The sequence below is a fragment of the Rhinolophus sinicus genome, chromosome 8, assembly GCF_057876585.1.
Source record: "Rhinolophus sinicus isolate RSI-liver-muscle chromosome 8, RSI-T2T, whole genome shotgun sequence".
In the NCBI taxonomy this organism is placed as follows: domain Eukaryota; kingdom Metazoa; phylum Chordata; class Mammalia; order Chiroptera; family Rhinolophidae; genus Rhinolophus; species Rhinolophus sinicus.
The window spans coordinates 32,533,124-32,558,047 of record NC_142508.1 but is presented as its reverse complement, the minus strand read 5'-3'; the positions used below and the strand labels follow the sequence as shown (position 1 = coordinate 32,558,047).

The window sequence follows — 24,924 nt, the reverse complement described above, 5'->3', positions numbered from 1 at the left end:
GTACATCTGAAATGTATATAATGTTATTAACTAATGTTACCTCAATAAGTAAACATTTTAAAAAGTATTAAGTATTAAGTAAAAATTTTTTTAAAAAGGTGACAAAAAGATATGACCTTACTTGCAATGTCTCTGTGTACTAATATTAAATTGTGCTCTAATTCAGTGGTTCCCAAACCAGTAGCATCAGCACCACCTGGGAATTTGTTAAAAATGCATGTACAAGGGCCCCACCCTATCATCAGTCCACGGCCTGAACCTGCAGTTCCCAAGAGAGTACTAAATACTGGGGAAGTGTGAAAGCTGAAATCACTGAGGCCCAAGGAGATATCCCTATGGAGGAGCACAAATAAAACATAATGAAGACATAATTTCACAATCACTTCTCCCTATATTCCATTGCCCAAAACTCATTTACATGGCCCAGTAAGGGAAGTTGGTGTTCACAAAGAGAAAATTGGATTGGAGACCATCTACTCAGCTTCTTGTACAACCCATCAGCTACCCCTTTTATATTCCTCCACATTCAGCATTATTACCTTTTGGGTAATAACCTAAAATCTCATGCCTCTATCTTAGTATTTCTGTTCCTAACCTAAGACAATTAAGATATAAAAGTTGCCACTCACTCTCAATATAATTATGGTTTTGCAACACAGTGGAAGGACTTATTCAAGGAGCTGATGAAAAACACTTGCCAACCGAGATTTCCATATATGACAAAACTGTCTTTCAAGAAAGATTTTGAAAGACTATTTCAAGCCAAAACAGGAAAATTTAATGGAATAGTAACACACATAAAATGAAATTCTAAGGTTATATTTAAGGACTTTGGAAAGTAAACCCAGATGCAGTATTTGTAATGATAGAAAGCATGGGGACCCAAGAGGGGAATTCATATGTAGATTGCTACAACTGCTCATTATTTGCATTAAGCACAATTAACATTTCCTTGTGGAGTTAGAAAGATGGCATTAACATGCATAGTGTCAACACACTATTGAGATAGGACATAAATCCCTTATGCTTCCTGCGAAGAAGAAAAATATTCATAACTCTGTGCTCTCCTGTTTTCAGTGTTTGTAAATTTTAGCTTAAACAATAACAAACAGAATCAGAGTATTACGCTTTTCAAATCAGAATGAAGAAAATCTGGATTGTAAACAATTAGTGTAAAGTTTTTTATTTTTAAGGACCAGAAAAAGAAGTGAGACAAAGAAATTCACAAAAGAGGACATATTTAAACACAAATATATCAACTATCAACTAATAAGTACAGAATAAACTAAATTAGCAGTTAGTACTTTTTGATGGCTCAAAACCCCCCTCACAAGGTATTTAATTTTCATCAATAAATTTCAAGCACAGGTTCTGAATTTCCATTCAAAGCACAACTAACATTCCATGGCATCCTCAGCCACCCCATCTCCACTGTGGGAAAGAAACCAGGGGGCAGAGAAGAATTTCCTGGCTTTGGCTGTGGGGAACCAAGACCTTATGCTGAAGGTCACCAGAGCCCATGACCAAGCTTCCTACGGCCTAAAATCAGCTTCCATGTCATTGGACCTGCAGTAGATTTTTATCAGCAAGTTGCATCAGCACATCTCCCAGTGAGGAAGGAATAGAATGGCACAAAGGGGTAACATGAGTAACAATAACTTTAACAATGGCTGACATTTAAGCATATCCACATACCCAACACCCTGACAGGCCTTTTGTAACACTGTCCTTTAACCTGGACAACAACCTGGTGTGGGTCAGTCAACACTCTCGTTTCATCAATAATGAAGCGGAGGCTTCCAATGGTTATTAGATCACAGTTTACAGGGGTCTGAGAAGCCAAAGGTCCCTGAGTTACTCTGAGTCATGGCCTCCGCTAAGTAGCACAGCTGAGAATGGTACCTGCAGTGATGCAGGTGTAACCACTGCCCTACATGGCCTCCTGCCCAGAGCCATCTAACTTGGGCAGGGCCAGGGCTCCTTCTGGGCCAGAGAAATAAGGCCATGGAAAACTCAACTGCCCATGTAACCATCATAGACGGAGTCCTACCTTTTCTGCATCCAAGAAAGGGAGGCCTCAGCTTCGCTCAGTCAACATACTTGCTAGGTGCTGGTTAAGGAATTGGAACCCAAAGATGTGTGTCACATTTCCCATTTCCGTGGATGCAAAATGCTTGGTCTTGAGGACTGAGGGGGAAAGAGTCATTCTCTGAGGCTCACCCCATCATTGCAATTATGCACATGTCTTGTTGGCTCTGCCTTCTCACATGTCCCAGGTCATGCTGGTCCCACCATGTCCGATGTTTACTCCAGACACACTGGCTTTCAGCTGTTTCAGCAACAGGCCAGGCTACTGCCTGCCTCAGGGTCTCAGCACGTACTGTTCCCTTTGCCAGGAATGCTCTTCTGCATTTTTTAACGTGGCTGATCCCTCGTGGGTCTGCATGATTCACCTGTTGTCTGCTCCTCCTCCCGTGCTTTCCACTTTAATATACATCTTCCCACTTTTACAGACAAGAGAAGCCTATGGGGAAAAAAAGAAGGAAAAAAAAACAAAACAGAAAAGAAGCCCGTGGAGAAGTGACATGACCAAGGTCACTCAGCTGCTAATGAGAACAGCTCAGAAGTGTTGGAATCCCAGTTGTCCCCAGAGTCCAAGCTCTCAGCCACCACACCAGTCTTCCCAATACACATTTGTTCTCCATGCCTGCTCTTCATTATGCCCCATGGAGGCCACAGGCACATTATTGTCCCAGTAGAATTCTAGACCACACCTCTGTGTTATCATGTGTGTTTCCCATTCTAGACAGCAAGGCCCATGTCTCAGTCTCATATTTCCATGACTCAGGACACTGTGTGGGTGATGGGGATGAAGGATGGGGTTCTCGTGACACTTGTCCATCGTACCAGCAAGAGCACAGCAGGCCCCGCTGAACACAGAAAATTAGATGGGGAGACATGGACCAGGAGGGCAGGAGATCCTTCAGCCACTGGAATGCACATCACTTCCACTTTGGGACAAACTGAGGCTCAGCTCTCTATGTGGGCCATGTGGTAGCAAAGAAGGTCCCTCTGTTGAGAAGGAAGTCATGTTTTGGGAGAAACTGGTCTCCAGGCACCACCATGGTAAAGGTACAGGTAAAGGTAACTCCACAGCCACAGCACAACCTGTGCAGGCAAGGGAGGATAGGATTTATCTGGGGCATGAACTCTTAGATGCCAAGGAACATTTTTTTCTCTGGCCAAATGATTCACTATAGTAGTTACTTAAAAAGGTCCATCCCCAGTGTGAGTTCTCTCATGTTGACGGAGGCCTGTCTTCTGGTAAAAGGCCATCCCACATCTTTTACACTTGTAGGCTTTCACTCCACTGTGAATCTTTTGATGGGTAGTGAGGGTTGAGCTATAGCTATAGGTCTTCCCACACTCACTGCACTCATAAGGCTTCTCCCTGGAGTGACACCTCAGGTGTCGAATTACGGAAGAGCTGTCACAAAAGGCCTTCCCACATTCCCTGCACGCAAAGGGTTTTTCTCCAGTGTGGGTTCTATTATGCCGAATAAAATCAGAGTGGTGGGCGAAGGCCTTTCCACACTCACTGCACACATGGGGCTTCTCTCCGCTATGGATCCGCTGGTGCTCCGTGAGGTGTGACCTGCGGTTGAAGGCCTTCCCACACTCACTGCACTCATAGGGCTTCTCCCCCGTGTGGATCCGCTGGTGCTCTGTGAGGTGTGACCTGCGGCTGAAGGCCTTTCCACACTCAAGGCACTCAAAGGGCTTCTCCCTGATGTGACTGTTGTGATGTTCAGTGAGGTCTGCCTTCTTGAGAAAGGCCTTCTCATACTTTTTGCATTTATAGGATTTTACTCCAGAGTGAATCTGCTGATGTTGAAGAAAGAAGTGATTCTCGGCAAACTCTTTCCCACAGTCCTTGCATTTGCAGTTCTTCCCGCCATGAATCAAGGGGTCTTTCCTTGATCCCCATGATCCACACGCACCGATAGCATCTCCAGGAGAGACTCGCGCCAGGAAACCCTCTGAGCACAGACTGACACTTGTTCTCAACTCATCACACTCAGGGCTCATCTTTCCAGGAGGGGTTCCCTTGTGGGGGACTGTCCTTGCCCTCAAGTGCCTTCCCTGTTTTTCTGACAGTCCTCTTTGTTCCCTCACTTGCCCCAGTGTACAAACACTGGAGTCTTCCTGAGTCGGTGACCTGTGGAGTGAACATCCCTTGGATGAGGCTGGCTGAGAAGCAGGAGGCTGCGTGGTCTTGGTTTTCACTCTGTCACCTAAAGGGAATCCAATATACAAGAGAGGATGATTAATGGTGCCAACATAGAAGAAACAAAATCATCAAGCCAGAGGGAATGGAAGATGGAAACAGGGCTACTGATACCTGCTAGGTTTTCACAGTTCTGAAACTCAGTTGTTTTTTATTATTATTATTGGTCCTTGGATTCTTGGCACTTTCAAAGGGTCAACCTTGAGGAGAATGTGGGGCACAGCCAGAGGGGCCAGAGTAGAGTCCCTTTCCCATGGTCCAGGGGGAGAGAAATGATGAAACTGTGTGTGCTGTGTTTGTCGTAAGAAAGGACATCATGTAGTGCTACAGGAACACAAGGGGGCATCTAACCAAGCCCAGATGAGACAGAAAGATGTCAGGGGAGGATTTCTAGAAGAGGTGTCTTGAGATTTGAGGCCTAAAGAAGCAGGAGGAGTTACCAGATTTAGAGAGTGAGAGAGCACTGCGGCTGAAGGAGACAGCGCACAAAAGTGCAGTCTGGAGAATCCTGGATGCCTGGGGAACTGCAAGGATGAGAGGATGGCAGGGATGCAGACAGATACAGACAGGGTGCTCTTCACAGGGTTTGGATGCATAACAGTGAGGACAGCCATGACCACTCCCAGAATACAGCCTTTCTGAGGGTAAGCAGGACTAGGGGGGACATCTTAAGTCCACTGTGCATGAGGAACAGCTAGGTGACTAAAAAGCAGACAAGATCTAGTTAAAGATATTTGAAGGATTTACTTCAGGATACTAAAGAGAATCTACACAAATGGAGAAATAATACACTTGTCAGTTCTCCTCAAATCTATCCATAAATTCATTACCACTCCAGATAACAGGATTTTCCACGAAACTTGACAAGTTGATTCCAGAATTTACATGGAAGAGTAAGCATCGAGGATATCACTGGAAAAAGAAGAGTAAGGAGAGGGGAGTTGCTCTCCCAGGTATTAGGGTTATGATGAATTTAAAGACATCAAGCCTGGGGTATTGGAACAGATATAAGAAAAACTGGAAATTGAAAATAGAGCTGAGAGACAGACTCATGGACATATCAAGCTTTTATACATGGCAGAAGTGGCACAGCAGATCTGTGGGAAAAGAAGGGACAATACAACACAGGGAGCTAAAAAACTGGTTTCTCACAGGGGGAAAAGTTACTGCATTTCAACCTCACACCATACACAAAGTTAATTCTGGGTTCATTACAACTTAAACGGCAGAAGTCAAATTTTCAAACATTATAATAAACGATAGGAAATGAGTGTCTTTTTGATCTTGGTGCAGGGAAAGATTTCCTAGCAAGATATGAAAGGCAGTAATCATAAAACAAAGGATAAAAGCATCTGACTAAACAAATTATGAATTTCTTTTAATCAAAAGATACTTTAAAGAAAATAAAAAGACAAGCTAAATTCTAGCAGAATATAATGACAGCACATATAATGGGTAAAAGATCAGTATTAGGAATATACAAAAAAATCTGACAAGGCAATTGACATCATAGAAATGGTGGCATTGAGGTGAGCTTCTTGAGTTCTCCCCTGGAAGTTACCACAAATTGAACATCTGTAACCCATCAAAGGACTCTCTGCTCATCACACAGAACAGCTAACAGACTTGCATGAGGATTACTTGAAGGTGAGCAAACTGGGCGAGCAGGGGAAGAGGGAAGGGAGCAATTGGAGATGCGGCCCGCATCTGCAGCTGGAGATTGCAGCAGCCAGGCTCTGGGCTCTTTCCCTGCACCCCACAGTCCTGCCAAGAGATCAGCATACCCAGTGTTTGAGGCAGTAACCTCAGCTGAGATCTCCAGCTCAGACAGAAAGCAAACTCCATACCTAGGCCCCTCTCCTCCACTCTCCCACAAGCAATCTTAACCCTGCCATTCCAGAGTCTTAAACTGGTCCCTGAACTGAGGAGTAGTGTCAGATTATAGGGGCGCTGTAGCAATCAGGATCTGGAAAAAGCTGGTTTGCAGCTGTCACCTAGGGCAGAGGCTGGGCAGGGAGATGGGAAGACACCTGCCTTCCCATCCCCCACCCTTTCTGGGCTACTTGTGGCAGGGCAATTACAGCTGCAGAGACAGACAGACACAGACACAGACACACACACACACACACACACACACACACACACACACACACATGCAGGGGTCAGCAGAGGGTGGCAGAGGCAGCTCTGGGCTTTCAGCAGCTCAGAAATCTCGTGCCCTCCACCCCCCCACCCCCCACGGAAGAAGTGTCCTAAGACCCATGAGACTTGAACTGCATTGCCAGGGTCACTCTGGGTACCATGTGGCCGGCTCTGCCTCCACAAGATGCAGAGGAGTCTTTGTACAGCAGAGGACAACCTGTAGATAGCTTGGTGGGCTTAAGCCAAGACTGGCGCTGCTGTTTTTGCTTTAAAAACAATTTTTTTTAGTATTATCATTTTTAGCATATATATAAGTATATGCATATATATACATATATACATATACATATATATGCATATATATGTATATGTATATATATATAATTTTTTTTAGTATTATTGTTTTTAGCATATATATGTATATGTATGTGTGTATATATATACACATATACGTATATATTTTCCCCTTTCTCTCTCCTTTTTTTTTTTTATTTTCCTTACCCTACTTTTCCTCCTTCTTTCCATTTTTCTGTACTGAGTGTTTTTTTTAGTGTTGCTGTATTTTATTTTATTTTATTTTGGTTTTTCGATATTTTTCTCTGTGTTGAGTGTTGGTTGTCGGTTGTTTTTACATGTGAGTGCATTTGTTTTTGTTTTGTTTTTTGGTGGTGTTGTGCTCATTGATTTGTTTTGCTCTGAAATCACCCTACACCAGGGCCCAGCCCAAGAGGCACAAGAACCAACACATCCAGAAGCCAACTCCAGACTAAACCAGAGTATTACCGGGTTTGACCTACAAGTGACACACCCAGAGGGAATTCTCTACAGCACAATAGCTCATAGGGGCTAAGCCTCATCTGAGGGGTCAACCCTCCCAGAGCAGCTCATATACTATGGGCAGAGCCAATTCTCACAGCTAGTCAGCCTAGGAGTCAATCCCACCTACTGACAAGCCAAAAGCAATTAAAGCTCAACTTTAACAGGAGAATACACACAACACAAGGGTCACCTCTGGACCACACGCACAGGAGAATAGGGACGCGGTGCAATTCAGATACACAGGACACATACCAGATAAGACCACCCAGCAAAGACTGAAACACCTACGGGATCTACCTAATACATCCAAGCAAACAAAGAGAGTCAGTCAGGATGAGGAAACAAAGAAACGTGTCCCAAATAAAAGAACAGAAGAAACCTCCAGAATTGGAACTAAATGAAATAGAGGTATCCAACCTATTAGAGAGAGAGAGAGAGTTCAGAACACTGATGATAAGAATGTTTAAGGAATTTAGTGACGACATTGTGGGGACAGAGTCCCAGAGAGCAGTTTCCAGGCTCTTGGCCTCAAGTGGAAAAGTGCTGGCTCGGGTAGTAAATGACCATCAACTGTGATTGGATGGTTGTCGGCTGTGACTGGTTGGCCGTTGGCTGTAGCCAGTTGGCCAGCTGGCTGCTGATGTAACTGCCATGGCTGTGCTGGTTGGTTGGCTGGTTTGCAGGCAGAGAAAAGCGGATGGCGGATTGCAGATCATGTGGATCCTGCTTCCTGTGTCTCCAACTCAGCCACCAGCAAGAATATAGTGGTATGACTCCCCTACCTATGGCTCCATGGGTGTTCCTTTTTGGCCTCACCATATCCTGCGTTCTTATGTGGGGAGCGGGAGCTGAGACCCCGCGTGACACCCAGTATGACAGACATAAAGAAGGATAGAGAAATCATAAAAAACAACCAGTTAGAAGTACAGAATACAATAACTGAAATAAAGAACACACCTGAAGGAATTACCAGCAGGTTAGATGAAGCAGAGGATCAAATCAGTGATTTAAAAGACAAGTTAGCACCCAAGTGGAACAACAAAAAGAAAAATAAAAAACAATGAAAATCGTTTAAGAGACCTATTGGATAACATCAAGCACAAAAACATGTGCATCATATGAATACCAGAAGAAGAGAGGGAGCAAGGGATCGAGAACATCGTTGAAGTAATAATGACCAAAAACTGCTATAACCTGGTGAAGGAAATCGACATACAAGCTCAGGAAGTGCAGAGAGTTCCAACCAAGATGAATCCAAACAAGCCCACACTAAGACACATTACAGTTAAAATGGCAAAGGTTACAGACAAAGAGAGAATCTTAAAAGCAACAAGAGAAAGACAGCGGGTTACATACAAGGGAACTCCTAAAAGACTATCAATTGACTTTTCTACAGAAACTTTGAAGGCCAGTAGGGAGTGGCAGGAGGTATTCAAAGTGATGAAGAACAAAGGCCTATAACCTAGATTGCTTTATCCAGCAAGGCTATCATTTAAAATTGAAGGAGAGATAAAGAGCTTCCCAAAAAAGAATAAGCTAAAGGAATTCATTACCACCAAGCGTCAGCATTGCAGGAAATGTTAGAAGGGCTTCTGTAAGCAGAAGAAAGATGAAAACACTCTAACTAATGAAGACCAGAAATACAAATAACAAAATGGCAATAACTATGCACCTATCAATAAGGACTTTAAATGTAAATGGATTAAATGCTCCAAACAAAAGACATAGAGTGGCTGAGTGTATAAGAAAACAAGGCCCTTGCATATGCTGTATACAAAACTCTCACTTCAGATCAAAAGACATGTACAGGCTGAAAGTGAAGGGTTGGAGTAAGATATTTCATGCAAATGGAAATGAGTAAAAATCTGGAGTAGCAATATTTATATCTGACAAAATAGAATTTAAAATGAAGAATATATTAAAAGACAAACATGGACACTACATAATAATAATAAAGGGATCGATCCAACAAGAGGACATAACCCTAGTAAACATCTATGCACCCAACGTAAGAGCACCTAAATGTATAAAACAGATATTGACTGACATAAAGACTGAGACAAACAGTAACACTATCACAGTAGGGGACTTCAACACACAACTGACAACAAGGGACAGGTCCTTCAGATGGAAAATCAACATGGAAACAGTGGCCTTAAACAACACATTGGACCAGTTGGATTTAACCTATATTTTTAGAGCATTTCACCCCAAAGCTGCAGAACATACAGTCTTCTCGAGTGCACATGGAACATTTTCCAAGACAGACCACATGTTAGGCCACAAAACAAGTCTCAATAAATTTTTAAGAAAACTGAAATCATATCAAGTGTCTTCTCTGTCCACAGTGCTATGAAATTGGAAATCAATTACAAGAAAAAAACTGGAAGACACACAAATACACGGAGGCTGAATAACATGTTACTAAATAATGAATGGGTCAACAATGAGATCAAGGAAGAAATCAAAAGATACCTCGAGACAAACGAAAATGAAACCACACGACCCAAAATCTATGGGATGCAGCAAAAGCAGTCCTAAGAGGGAAATTCATAGCAATGCACGCCTACCTAAAGAAATAAGAAAAATCTCAAATCAACAGTTTATCTTTACACTTAAGGGGTCTGGAGAAAGAACAGCAAAATAAGCCCAAAGGGAGTACAAGGAAGGAGATAATAAAGATCAGAGTGAAAATAAATGAAATAGAGACCAAAAAACCAATACAGAAGGTCAATGAAACCAAAAGCTGTTTTTTTTGAGAAGATAAACAAAATTGACAAACCTTTAGCCAGACTCATCAAAAAGAGAGAGGACCCAAATTAGTAAAATCAGAAATGAAAGAGGAGAAGTGACAATAGAGACCACATAAATAGAAAAAAAAAAAATTACTATGAGCAACTATATGCCAATAAATTAGTCAATCTAGAAGAAATGGATAATTTTCTAGAAGCATACAACCATCCAAGGCTAACTCAAGAAGAAACAGAAAATCTGAATAGACTGATTACTACCAGGGAAATTGAATTTGTAATCAACAAGTGCCCAAACAAACCAAATGGCTTTACCAGTAAATTTTACAAAACATTCAAAAAAGCATTATCACCTATTCTCAAAGTATTCCAAAATATCCAGAAGAAGGGAAGGCTCCCAAACTCTTTTTTGAGGCCACTATCACCCTGATTCCCAAGTCAGACAAAGATATTACAAAAAAAGAAAACTACAGGCCAATATCCCTAATGAACATAGATGCAAAAATCCTCAACAAAATATTTGCAAACAGAATTCAGCAATACATTAAAAAGATCATACACCACGATCAAATGGGATTCATTCCTTGTATGCAAGGTTGGTTCAACATCCACAAATCAATTAATGTGATACACCACATTAATGAAATGAAAAATAAAAATCATATTATCATATCAATGGATGCAGAAGGAGCATTTGCCAAAATCCAACAGCCATTTCTGATAAAAACTCTTAAGAAAGTGGGAATAGAGGGATCATATCTCAACATAATAAAGGCCATATATGATAAACCCACAGCTGACATCATACTCAATGGGGAAAAGCTAAAACCACTCTCCTCAAGATCAGGAACAAGGCAAGGTTGCCCACATTCTCCACTTTTATTCAACATAGTTTTGGAAGTTCTAACCAAGCAATCAGACAAGAAAAAGAAATAAAAGTCATCCAAATTGGTAAAGTGGGAGTAAAGCTGTCATCATACGAAGATGACATGATACTATATAGAGAGAATCCCAAAGACTCCACCAAAAAACTATTAGAACTGATAAATTAATTTAGTAAAGTAGCAGGATACAACATTAATATTCAGAAATCAGTTGCATTTGTATACACCAATAATAAACTATCAGAAAGAGAAACTAAGGAAACAGTCCCATTTACAATTGCTTCAAAAACTATAAAATACTTAGGATTAAATTTAACCAAAGAAGTAAAAGACCTGTACTCAGAAAATTATAAGACACTGAAGAGATAAATTAAAGATACAAATAAATGGAAACACATACCATGCTCATGGATAGGAAGAATTAATATAGTTAAAATGTACATACTGCCTAAGGTAATATACAGATTCAATGCAATTCCTATCAAACTACCAAGGACATTTTTCACAGAAATAGAACATATAATCCTAAAATGTATATGGAACCATGAAAGACCCCGGATAGTCACAGCAATCTTGAGAAATAAGAACAGTGTGGGAGGTATCACGACACCTGACCAAATTATACTACAAGGCTATAGTAATTAAAACAGCATGGTACTGGCATAAAAACAGACACAGAGGTCAATGGAACAGATTAGAACAAATCCATGTATATACGGTCATTTAATCTATGACAATGGAAGCAATCTACGACAATGGAGGCATTCACCTTGGGGTAAAGACAATCTATTCAATAAATGGTGCTGGGAAACCTGGATAGACACATGCAAAAAAAATGAAGCTGGATCACCTCCTTACACCATATACAAGAATAAATTCAAAAGGGAATAAAGACTTAAATGTAAGATGAAACTATAAAACTCCTAGAAGAAAATATAGGGAGAAAGTTTGCAGACATTACCCTTAATAACATTTTTATTGATATATCCCCTCGTGCAAGAGAAGTAAGAGAAAAAATAAACATATGGGATTACAAAAGAGACCATCAATAAAACAAAAAGGCGTCCTGCTGAATGGGAGAAGATATTTGTCAATGATATATCTACCAAGGGGTTACTATCTTAAAAATTTATAAAAAACTCATTCAACTCAACACCAAAAGAACAAACAACCCAATGAAAAAATGGGCAGAGGATATGAAGAGACATTTTTCTAAAGAGGACATACAGATGGCAAACAGACATGAAAAAATGCTCAACCTCACTAATCATTAGAGAAATGCAAACAAAAACCACAATGAGATAACCACCTCACCCCAGTCAAAATGGCTATCATCAATAAAGGAACAAACAACAAGTGCTGGCGAAGATGTGGAGAAAACAGATCCCTCATGCACTGCTGGTGGGATTGCAGATTGGTGCAGCCACTATGGAAATCAGTATGGATGTATCTCAAAAAACTGGAAATGGAACTACCTTATGACCCAGCAATTCCACTCCTACGTATTTGTCCAGAGAAATACAAAACACTAATTTGAGGGCAGATGGGTCTCTCAGTTGGTTAGAGCATGAGCTCTGGGCAATGGGGCTGCCTGTTTGATTCCCTCATGGGCCAGCGAGCTGCACCCTCCACAACTAGAATGAAGTCAATGAGCTGCCGCTCAGCTCCCGGGTGGCCAGATAGCTCAGTTGGTTGGAGCACGGGCTCTCAACCACAAGGTTGCTGTTTCGACTCCTCGACTCCCACAAGGGATGGTGGGCTGCGCCCCCCGCAACTAAGATTGAACATGGCACCTTGAGCTGAGCTGCTGCTGAGCTCCTGGATGGCTCAGTTGGTTGGAGCGCATCTTCTCAACCAAAAGGTTGCTGGTTGGACTCCCACAGGGGATGGTGGGTTGTGCCCCCTGCAACTTACAATGGCAACTGAACCTGGAGCTGAGCTGCGCCCTCCACAACTAAGATTGAAAGGACAACAACTTGACTTGGAAAAGTCCTGGAAGTACACACTGTTCCCCAATAAAGTCCTGTTCCCCTTCCCCAATAAAAAAACACCCCCCCAAAACCCACATACATTAATTTGAAAAAATTTATGCACCCCTATGTTTACTGCAGCACTATTCACAATAGCCAAGACATGGAAACAACTGAAATGCCCATTGGTAGACAACTGGATTAAGAAACTGTGGTACATTTATACAATGGAGTATTACTTGGCCATAAGGAAGAATGAAATCTTACCATTTGCAACAATATGGATGGACCTAGAGAACTAAGTGAAATAAGTCAGACAGAGAAAGACAAATACCGTATGATCTTACTTATATGTGGAACCTAAAGAATAGAATCAATGAACAAACTAATCAGAAAACAGTCTCAGAGATATAGAGGAAAAACTGAGGTTTGCTAGATGGGAGGGGGGGTGGGAATAAGGGGGAAGGTGAGGGGATTAGAAAGCACAATCGGTAACCACAAGATTGCCACAGGGATACGAAAGACAGTTTGGGGAATATAATCAATAATGTAAAGATTTTGTAGGGTATCCGATGGACACTTGTCTTATTAGGGAGACCACTTCATGGATGGTGTAGGTGCCTGATCACTGCAGTGTACACCTGAAGCTGAATAATAATGAAGGTCAACTATAATTTAATATATATACATATAGTCACAGGATGAGGAGTACAGCATAAGGAATAGAGTCAGTGGAAATGTAACAGCTATCTACGACGTCAGATGGGGTAGGAGACTGGGGGAGGGGGTTATCACTTTGTGAGGGATATAAATGTTTAACTATTACATTGTTTTGTACACCTGAAACATAAAAAAATCTGACAAATTGAAAAAAAAATCTTAATAGAAAAATGGGCAAGAAAATTATGAACTGCTATTTCAAAAAGAAGGCACACATGTGGGCAGTACACAAACAAAGAGTTGTTCAACTTTCTTAGTAATGAAGGGCAGTAAAACAAAACTACAGCGAGCTACTCATTTATACCCATTTGAGTGATAAAAATTAACGAGCCTGGTAATATCAAATGGAGAGAATACAGATCAATGGAATCTCTCTGACAAATCTGGTAGATGTGAAAATTATTATAACCACTTCAGAAAAACAACTGGCATCACCTTAATGTTTTAAGTCCCTAGTTATCCAAAATTCCACTCCTAAGAACATTATCAGGAGAAACTCCTACACATATGCATGAGGACACACATGTAAGAATTTTCATGGCAGCAGTTTTTGTAAAAGTAAAAAACTGGAAAAAGTGAACATCGAAGAGAATAAATGCTTTTTGGTATATTCATACAAGAGCCTATTTCATAGCCAAAGAACATGCGTGAACTACAGCTATATATATTATAAATAGCAGTGACATAACACTGAATAAAAAAGCCAGTCTTAGATGACTATACGAGGTCTTACAATTAAGTTCGCGAACTCATCCTAGAAAAAGTGCTATATATCTCATTGCTGAGAGGTATGACTATGGTCACCTTCGAAGTACTCTCCTTGAGAAGCTATGCACCGACTCCAGCACCTAGTCCACCCTTCAAAGCAATTTTGGAACTCTTTTTCTGGAATGGCCATCAGAACTGTCATCATATTACCCTTGATGTCCTGAATGTCATCAAAATGTCTTCCTTTCAATATTTCCTTTATCTTTCGGTAAAGAAAGAAGTCATTGGGGGCCAGATCAGGTGAGTAGGGAGGATGTTCCAATACAGTTACTTGTTTACTGGCTAAAAACTCCCTCACAGACAGTGCCATGTGAGCTGGTGCTTTGTTGTGACGCAAGAGCCATGAATTGTTGGTGAAAAGTTCAGGTCGTTTTCGTCTAACTTTTTCATGCAGCCTTTTCAGCACTTCCAAATAGTAAACTTGGTTAACTGTTTGCCTAGTTGGTACAAATTTATAACGAATAATCCATCTGATATCAAAAATGGTTAGCAACATTGTTGCAACAAGTTCACAAACTTAATTATCAGGCCTCGTAGGATAACCTTTTTGTGAAGTTTGATTTAAAAAACTACACAATGTACTGTCTAGGCACACACACATACATACACAAAGGCATGCTGAAACAAATTTAAAAAGTGACGATTGAACATTTAGATGATGTAGACTGACTGAAAGACACAAGAAGAAACAGAAAATCTGAATAGCGCTACATCTGCAAGGAAATTGATTCTGCAATACTTACAAGTTCCCACAGAACAGTAATGAATAATAAATCTGAATTCTGGAAAATGGTTATCTCTGTGCTGCAGGTATGGGGATGAGAAAGAAGCATCTCAGTTTCAGTGCTGTGGTCCCAAGAACACCCTCTAATGTGCCAAAGAATAATGAGATGACACCAAGCACTGACGAGAATGTAGAGCAACGGGAACTCACACACATGGCTGGCAGAGTGTGTAATGGTCATCCATGCTGAAAATTGTTTGGCAGTTTCTCTTAAGGCTGAATAGACACCTATGCCACATGTGAGCCAGTCCAATCCTGGGTATAAGTCCAACAGAACTGCTCTTGGCAGTGATGCTCATAACATCCAAAAAGGGAAAAAACCCAGATGTCCATCAACAAAAGAATGGATAAATTACAATATATTACTACAGTGAGATATTACACAGTAGGAAAATACCAAACTCCAATCATTTGCAACCACATGAATAAATCTCACCGACACCCTGATGATTAATACAGACAGGCAAAAAATACCGTGAGGTTCCTCCATTTACATCCTTTCAAGAACAGTGAAAATTCACTGACGGTGTTTGAGTATCGTGGTATCTTTGAAGGAGATGGTACTGAGTGGGAAGGCTTACGAAGGGCATCCTAAGGTGTGTAACCACCTGAATGTTGGTTACTTGGATTTATTCACATGTAAAAATTCATCAAGCTAAACCCTTAAGATTCACACATATTAATGTGTATAAATTACACTTCAGTTAAAAAAATAGAAAAAAAGAAAAGAAATGAAGAGTAAAGGGGATGTATGGGAACCAGTGGAGGCATTTCTTCCAAGAATAAAACATCTCCAAGAAGTTGTTGTCCAGAGAGTCACACCAATTAGAGGCAATTTAAGAGTGAAGGAAGGAAATGAGAGAAGAGAATAGTTCCCAAGATGGCAGGAGAGGGTGTGACCTGGACCCTGGTACAGAAACTGGCACAGCTGGGGTGAGACCTGCTCTGCGGAGGTGAGATGGGAGGCTGCAGGCAGCAGTCAGATGCACGAATCTGACAGGGCTGAGGAGCAAGGAAGAGAGGCAAGCCATCTTTACTTCCAACATGAATTCAGTTACCAGCTGAGACCTCCATGGCTGGGGGAATGGTCAAGGTTTGGAATAAGGTGATTGCCTGGGAGAGCAGGTACAGGAGACAGAGCTGGACGGAGGCCCGGGGCAGATGTGGAGACAAGAGGGTGTGACAGCATCATGTGGACATGACCCGAGGAGAGAGCTGGACAAGGGTGTTGGCGGTGGGGCTCAGGGAGGGGGTGGACTCAGGAGATGTGGGCGATGGGGAATGGGCAGAACTGGGGATGGCTGGGTGAGGGCTCTGATGGAGACAGAGGGCTTGTTCAAGGTTATTTCTGACCTTTTCAACTTCCTGGATGGCAGGGCCACTCACTAAAAATGGTGTCTCCGTGGAAGTCCCAACAGGAAGCTCCTACAGAATCTCAGAGACAGTGGTCCCCTCCTGGTGTGCAGTCTGCAGTGACCCCCACTGCCCGTCTCTTGGTCACCCACCTGGACAGGTGCTTTGGGAGAGGCCTCTCTTCTCTGTCCACAGCTTCTGCCCAGGCTCTAGCAGGTGGGTCAGTTCTGCTTCAGGAATGGGACACCCTGTTCACGAGATATAAGACAAAAGTGTTTTGTAAAGACAAAAAGAGAAGCTCTCTATAGGTGTGGTGTTCAGGACAAGGGGGATTTCAGAATGATGGCGCTCCATGAATGCAAAGAAAATGCTGGCCTACGACCTGGGAAGCGAGCCCTGAACACCATCGTTAGGCGTAAAGGCTGCAGAGGGCGGTGCGGCTATGTGCACACCACCCTCCATTCTACAGACCCCAACACTGTTCAGATGAGCATTCGTGTCACATGCAGCCGTGGGACCCTGGGAAGGTGACCCCCCCATCCCAGCTATTTTCTAACGAACCTAAGTCAGTGGGTCTTGCTGTCCCTGTGTCTCACCACAGATCACTTCAAACCAGGTCTCTGAGATGAGGCACCCAAAGCTCCCTGGGTAATTCTGGTGTCCAGGGAGTGACGAAGGCCCTGGTCTCCATCAACCTGCAAATGGTAACCCCGTCATCAGCAGTCTGAGGCAGACAGGTGACTGAAGCCTGTCACTCACTCAGAAGACAGAACATTGATCCCTGCACCAGGGAGAGGGATCAGAAAAACAGACCACGGGATTGGTCTCAGTGACTTGCCACAGTCTGCAGGCAGCTGAGCTGGGAGTGGACACTAGGCCGCCTGGTTCCGAAGTCCTGCCTGCTGAGCACTGCACCAGGAGAACATGGCTCACAGGCCCTGGGTAGAGCCAGAAGCCAAGAGAAAGTGAGCCATTGAGGGGAGCGTGGGGGGAATGTGAGGGAGGACTTAACTGTCTGGGACCTGGGGATGGTGGGAGGGGCTGACTTGATGATTCCCAAACTTGTGCGTTGTAGGAACCCCAAGAAAAACAGACATAGGGAAACCTACACAATGACCTGGATAAATGAGGTCACTTACAAAACAACTTACCATCTGCTCTCAGCATCATTTCACAAAGGAAAGGGCTTGTACTATCAAGGAAGGCAGAGGGTGGCATCTCACCAGGAGGGGCATTTTCTAAGCTAAAACTAAATGTTAGCATTTTACCTTTCTGAGAAACTCACTGCAAGAGCTTTTTTTCTGTACACGGTGGGGCAAGGGAGCCTGCTGGGGGCTGAAGAGATGGACCCGGGGGAAGTCACACTAGGAGGTAGATGAGTAAAACATGCATTGCGCTAGGTACTTAGGACTGTGCACCTTACTGAAATAATAATATAAGGCATATAATCACATCACTGAATAATATATGTGAATTAAAATAATCATAATGAATTTTTTTCTTCGAAATCTGAGTTGTTGTCTTTGGGCAGAAAGTCCCCAGAGGGGAGAGAACTGGATTCGGAGTCGGCAGTTTTGGGAAAACACTGAACCCCACAGGGACTTGGTGAAGGTTCAATGGGCAGAGCAGGGTAATGGCCTGGAGCAGGACTGACTTAGTGTCAGTGCTCAGGGGACATTAGCTGTGACTACTAATTGTTACTAATGGCTTCTCTTTAAACCAAACCACTTTTTATTTTTCTTAAATCAATTTCTTCAAAAAGGGAATCTCATATCACTCCAGAAAATGGGAAAAAGTTTCCCTCACCACAAGCAGAAGGTTACCATCAAAACACAATGATATAAAACCATGCCTGGCGAGCTCATACCTGCTCAGCGCTATGAGCAGCAGGCTCCTCCCTCTGGAACAAGGAATGGTCAAACAGACAGCAAGGGCCAAAGAAGCCTTTTAATTGAGACTGTGTTGCTTGTAAAGATGATGGTGGCACTGATAGCACATGCTCCTGGGGGGGCCTGCCTGAATCTGCTCCTTCTCGGAGAAGCGGCCCATCACCCATGAGCCGAAGTGGACTGTGGGATCACTTGAGCCAATCAATCTGGGCCATTCAGATCGTCTCATGGAATCTTTAATAACTGGCCTAGGTAGAGCCTATGCTGGGCACTGGGGTGAGAGGTCGAAGGACGAGTGGGCTTAAGTTGGTCACTTCCCTCCACAAAAGCACCCACATGGAGAAGCCATGATATAAACATGCAGAGAAAAGTAGAGATGAGAAATCTGAGGGTGTCAGAAAGTAAGGTCTGAGGTACCCACGCCTACCAAATAAAAGCTGCTGTGAAAAGACAGGGACATGCACAGACCCACAGAGAGAAGCCAGGACGAGACCCAGAGCTGGGCACAAACTTGCTTCCTCTCAGCTCCTGAACGCAGCTCCTGGTGGGGTTAGACATCCTGCTCCCACGTCTTGCCTGACACTCCCAATTCCTTCCACAAGGGGGACTATGTTTCCTGCCTAGTGATCCCTGGTGAAGACAAAGGAAGAGCAGGCAGGAAGAGATGAGTCCAGAACATGGCAGGGACAGCGGGTGGCTGCAGGAGCCTCTCCCGGTCAGGCCTTGAGAAAGAGGACGGGACCTCGGAGGCTGCAGGAGCTGCATGGAGGTGAGGAGAGGCCTTACCCAATGAGAGCAGGAGCCGGAAGGTCTCCAGCATCACCTTCCAGTACAGGGTCCTCTGGGCCAGGTCCAGTAATTCCCACTCCTCCTGGGTGAAGGTCACAAACACATCCTTGAAGGTCACTGATACCTGGGAAGTCAAACACAGTAAGTAGCATCACGCTCCTTGGAGTTGTTCCGTGGGATCTGAGCTGGTCACTCAGTCACTGGTGAAGGTGCAGAGACCCAGGCCCAAAGCACCAAGGCCTCCTGAGGGCCAAGCTCTGTGCAAGGCTAAAGGGGGCGGCTGACATGGCTGAAAGAAAAGCCTTCAAAGGTGGAAACAAAGGATATGACACACACAATGGCATTCCTGTGAGGACTGTGGGGCAGATGGCAAGTGCTCTGGGACGTCAGAGGAACAGGGTGGAGGGTGTGGGGAGAATGATCATGTCGATAATTCCAAAGGTGAGAACAGCAGCAGCAGCAGCAGTGGCTGAGCTGCCCTGGTCCTCGCCATCCATCTGCCCCAGGCTCAGGGGATAAGATGTCTCAGCTCTGGGGCTAGACTCCCAGGTTTGAATTCAACCTCTTGAATCTGACACTTGCTTGTGTGACCTCAGGGAGGCCACTTCAGTTGTCTGAGCCTTGATTTCCCCCTAAGTATAGTACTAATTCTCACTCCTTCAAGTTGTAAGAACTCAAGAGAAAACGTTCATACAGCAAACACTGCAGTCGTTGGTCGTGACAGTGCTCTGTATGTTTTGTTACTTTAACTGATCCTTCCACGGCCATGGAGATAAACGCTATCATAAGCTCTATGTCACCATCAACGGGCTGAGGCTAAGGGAGCTCTAGTGAGTCCCCTAGTCCCCCAGTCTACACAGCAGGTGGGATGTGGCCCCAGCTCCCCCTGTTCTAGGTCTATGGGAATGCTCCCACTCCTCCATCACCAGAGCGGACCCACAGTGACCAGGATGTGAAACACTTTTAACAACTGTTGCTGTTACATCCATGTCAACCACCCCTGAATATATTTCTGGGGACATGGGCAGAGGATAGGAACCATCCTCACTCATCTCATGGGACAGGCACCAAAAGGCGTGCTACTTGCCCCTAGAGTGGCAGGGCCTGGACCAGCTCCCCACACCTGCTCAAGTCCCCTGGCCCTTGCAGACTTCCCAGGAGACTCCACAATGAGCCGTCAGTCAGGTTTCCTTCCTGAGTCCTCACTGCACATGTGTCTGAGGCATGGACACCTTAAGGGCCAGGGAACCCACGTGGGTGAGGACAGGCAGCTGTGGCCATCAGAACATGGGCAGCAGCCTCCGACTGGCCGTAAAGTGTCCTGTGTGACAGTGGGGTGGCGACACACTGTCCCCTTCCCAAGACATGTCTCAGCAGGTGGGGGAACCCTTGGCGACTACAAGGCCCTCTCGTGCCTCCTTGAACAACTGTGTATTCACTGCTGTTGTCCACCAGGTTCCCTCTGCTTAGGATGGCTCCCTAGCCCTCCATGTGCCAAGCTCACCTACAGGAGACGTCCCTGCCCACCTCACAATGTTTAATTTAGGTGTCAGCCTCAGGCCTTCCTGGCCCACTGTGCTTGGGAACACAGGCTCTGGTTGCCAGACAATGTGTGAGTTTCATCTATTTACGAGCTGTGTGACTTGGGCAGGTGACTTAAATCTCTGAGCCTCACATTCCTCTCCTGTAAAGCAGGGATGCAAACTGAACCTAAATTTGAGGAGGTGGTGACTGAATGAGATGAAACCTAGTAATTGTCCCTCAGAGGGAATCAAGGGCACAGTGAAAGCCAGCCATTACGGTTGCTTTGTTATGATTATTTTTCCTCTTTGCTCCTCAAGCACCCAGGAAAATCTCAACCCAGCACTCTCCTCTGCCCCAAAATACCAGCTCCTAAGCATGTGGGTGCAGGGAGTGCTTTAGCTAGAACTAGAAAGGCCAGAAAATACCTCTAGGAAGGGGTAGCAGTTGAGCAGAGGCCTGAAGATGCACAAGGACAACATGCAGAGTTCTGGAGACAGACTCCGGGGAGGGAACTGCAAGGGCAAAGGCTGGGAAGGGGACAGGAGCTTGCAAGTGGAGGATGGTGCAGCTGGGGGGCAGTGAGCCACGAAAGAAAGAACAGAAGGGGACACAGAGCAGTCAGAGAATGGCTGCAGCAGGCAATGTGAGGCTGTGCACTTACTTTAAGTATGATTAGTGCCCACGCAGGGGAGCCTCGTTCATTCTCCAACCAGCTACTGTGTTTCCCTGAAAATAAGACCTAGCCGGACAATCAGCTCTAATGCATCTTTTGGAGCAAAAATTAATATAAGACCTGGTCTTATTTTACTATAATACAAGACCAGGTATATAATATAATATAATATAATATAATATAATATAATATAATATAATATAATATAATATAATATAATATAATATAATATTAATATAATATAATACTAGGTCTTATATTAATTTTTGCTCCAAAAGACGCATTAGAACTGATTGTCTGTCTAGAGCTTATTTCGGGAAAACACTGCACTTACAGGTGTGGCCCTGTTCTAGGCCAGGGGACAGAGCAGCAGACTGGGATTCACACCCCAGGGTTGGAGGCAGCCCCACAGCAAGGAATTAAATAACTGAGCCAGACAATGACAGATGGCCCTAAGGGTCCTGATGACAAGAAAACAAAGTGGGGAGATTAGAGAGGTTAGGGGGCTTTAGAAGAGGAAACCAGGGAAGGCCCCTCTGAGGAGCGGCCACTGGAACATGGCTGGAATGAAGGGAGGGGCCACACGAATGACAAAAACTCTTGCGGTGACTGGGGCTATGACAAGTAAAGAGGGTCACATGCTAGAGGGAAACTTAGGGACGGTTGTGTTTACACCCATGTGCACACCACACTACTGCACACTGCCATCACTGAATCTTTAATGCACTTACTTTTCACATAAAAGTAAATGGCTTAAACAGAAAAATGAATTTACTACTATATGTTGCAAGCCAACCACGACACAAGCTTGGGCTGGGAGGGTGGCTGAGAGTAATATGGGAAACAGAGGGTTCCAAGTACTGTGTGGAGGTTGCAGGGAGCCCCCTCCTTGCTTTCTCTGATTCCTCTCTCCCCCTACTTTCATCTCCATTCTAAGGAAGCCTTTTAAGACCTGAATCAGATCATTTTCCTCCTCTCTCCCAAATCCTCCATGGCTCCCACTGATGGGGTAGGTAGGTAGACAGATATGAGCAGGAGGAGAGACCTAGTCCCGGTTAGAAATCCCCTTGCTGCAACTCCTACTTGGGTCAAGACTCCTTGCAGCTGCCCTCACTTACTGCACTGATGCTTTACTAGCCCAGCAGAATTCCAGGCTTACACATGCTCCTAAGTCAAAGAGATGTGTTCGTAAAAGCCAGTGAAGGAAGAAGACATCCCGCTCAACAGAGTACATATCCTGCTTATCAGGACCATTTTAGTGAGCTTCTCAAACAAATCCGAAAAAGAACATTGACAAAAACTGCCCTGAGAACCAAAACGAAGGACTGGGCACCTCAGCAGGAGAGGAACAGATAAAGAGAAGGGAGAGGCGGAAGCAATTCTACCCAAAGAAATAAAAGCCTTCATACAATGTAAGGCCTCTTGGGGTTGGTCCACTTCTAAGAGTGTATGTGCCTTTATTAATAAACTCGCTACCCTTTACCTGCACAAAACTCGTCTCTCGACTGAATTCTTTTTCTTGAGAAGACAGAACCAAAGAATATTATCAAAACCCAGTAACACCACCAACTTCAAAAGAGGTCCAGGTCCTGGAGGACCTGAATAGACATTTCTCCAAAGAGGACATACAGATGGCCAATAGACTTATGAAAAGACATTCAATGTCACCAATCATCAGGGAAATGCAAATTAAAACCACCACGAGATATCATTCTCACACCTATCAGAATGTCTATCATCAATAAATCAACAAACAAGGTTGGCGAGGATGTGGAGAAAAGGAAACCTGTTGGTGGGATTGCACATTGGTGCAGCACCGTGGAAAACAGTATGGAAGTTCCTCAAAAAATTAAAAATAGTACTACCCAGCAATTCCACTTCTGGGTATTTATCCAAAGAAATCCAAAACACTAATTCAAAAAGATATCTGCAGCCCAATGTTCACTGCAGCATTATTTACAATAGTCAAGATATGGAAGCAACCTAAATGTCCATCAATAGATGAAGATATGATACATATATACAATGGAATAATACTCAGCCATAAAGAAGAATGAAATCTTACCATTTTCAACAACATGGATGGACCTAGAGGGCATTATACTAAGTGAAATAAGTCAGACAGAGAAAGACAAATACTGTATGATTTCACTTATATGTGAAATCTGAAAAAGCACAACAAATGAATGAGCAAAACAAAATAGAAACAAACACATAGCTATAGAGAACAAGATGATGGTTGCCAAAGGGGAGCAGAGTGGGGGGTGGAATTTAAAAAATGGTGGAGACAAAAAATAAATGAAATTTATTTGAAACACACACACACACACACACACACAAGACACACTGGGACACTTTTTAGATTCAGGCAGTCTGCAAAAAAGTCCACTAAAAAACAAAAAGCTTAGCTCCTCAGCCTGTCATTCCAGACCTGACTTCTAAGTGCTCTCAGTTCTCACCAGGCAACATGAAGATCTGCGATTCCACCTAGCTCAGCCTTGCCTCCTATTATTTGCATCTATTGGGTTCATGTGCCTGGGAGATCCCTCCACACCTCATCGATTACCTGACAGAGTTGGGAAGCCCTCCTTGTCAACCCTGGCCTGGATCCAGGACACTAGGCCTGGACTGACCAGCTTTCGTGGTCCTCAGACTCAAAGGCATTGTTAGGGGAAGAAAAGAAACACAGGACATTATGCTCTATATGGGAATGCTGGGCCCCTCGGTTGGAGGTCCAAGAGACCTTAGGGGGCCACTCACCTGTGCCAGGTCTATCGTAGCCTCTGAAGACTCCATGGGACCGACAGAGGCCGTTTGAAGTGGAAGACCAGGGAGGATCTCAAGGGCTCACCTGACCCCTGTCCCTGCCTCACCCACCCTCGTCCCCGCCTCGGTACAGAGGGAGGCGATGACCTTCTCAAGCCTCCTTGCTCACGTGACCTTGAGCCAGTCTGGGCCTCCAGGACGGTGACCTCGAGGATAGACCGCCTCCGCGAGGTCTACGCCCAAAGACTCACCGGGCGTGTGATCCTAGTCCTGCGCAGTCATTGGCCCAACTCTTGACGCTGAGCCTGCTGGGTAATATGGTTCTCACAGCTCCTCCTGCTGCGTCCAGGGGGGCCCTTCCGGAAATCTCCGCAAAAGACCAGTGGTGCCTGCAGGAGGGTATCTGAGATATGACGTCACCAGGCTCTGGGGGCGGGGCGAGGTTTCTTCAGTTCTTAAACGGCACCCAGCCTATTTCCGGAGCAAGTCTTCTGCAACTGAGAGAAATGTTTACATGTGTTATGTTGTATGTGCCCAAAGGCTAAAATCCCAAAGGGACACACCGGACCATGATGTCACACAGAAAGTGAATCCACTCAAAGATTAGTCCTAATAAATATTGTCTTGTTGCTCTTCAATTACAGGAGGACTGAAGCTTAAGAGTCAGTTCTGTAGGGACAATGGAAAAAAAGACTCAGAGAGGAGGAGGTGGCAGAGATGACATCAGGCAGCATTGAATCATGTGGTCAAGTCTCTTTTCCTACCTGCATACTCACTGATGCCATCCCAGTGAGCAGCACTGTCT

At 44.0% G+C, this 24,924-nt stretch overlaps 1 protein-coding gene across 1 annotated transcript; it reads right to left on the bottom strand.

The window, feature by feature from the left end:
• Positions 1 to 583: 583 nt before the first annotated feature.
• Positions 584 to 24,149, bottom strand: LOC109437586 (zinc finger protein 264-like). The gene is made up of 4 exons (XM_088800717.1): positions 24,114 to 24,149; positions 19,154 to 19,280; positions 16,631 to 16,726; positions 584 to 4,295 (listed from the first exon to the last, which is right to left on the bottom strand). The coding sequence occupies exons 1-4, from the start codon at positions 24,147 to 24,149 to the stop codon at positions 3,268 to 3,270; spliced, it is 1,287 nt and encodes a 428-aa protein (XP_088656843.1). The 3' UTR covers positions 584 to 3,267.
• Between the last annotated feature and the right edge of the window lie 775 nt (positions 24,150 to 24,924).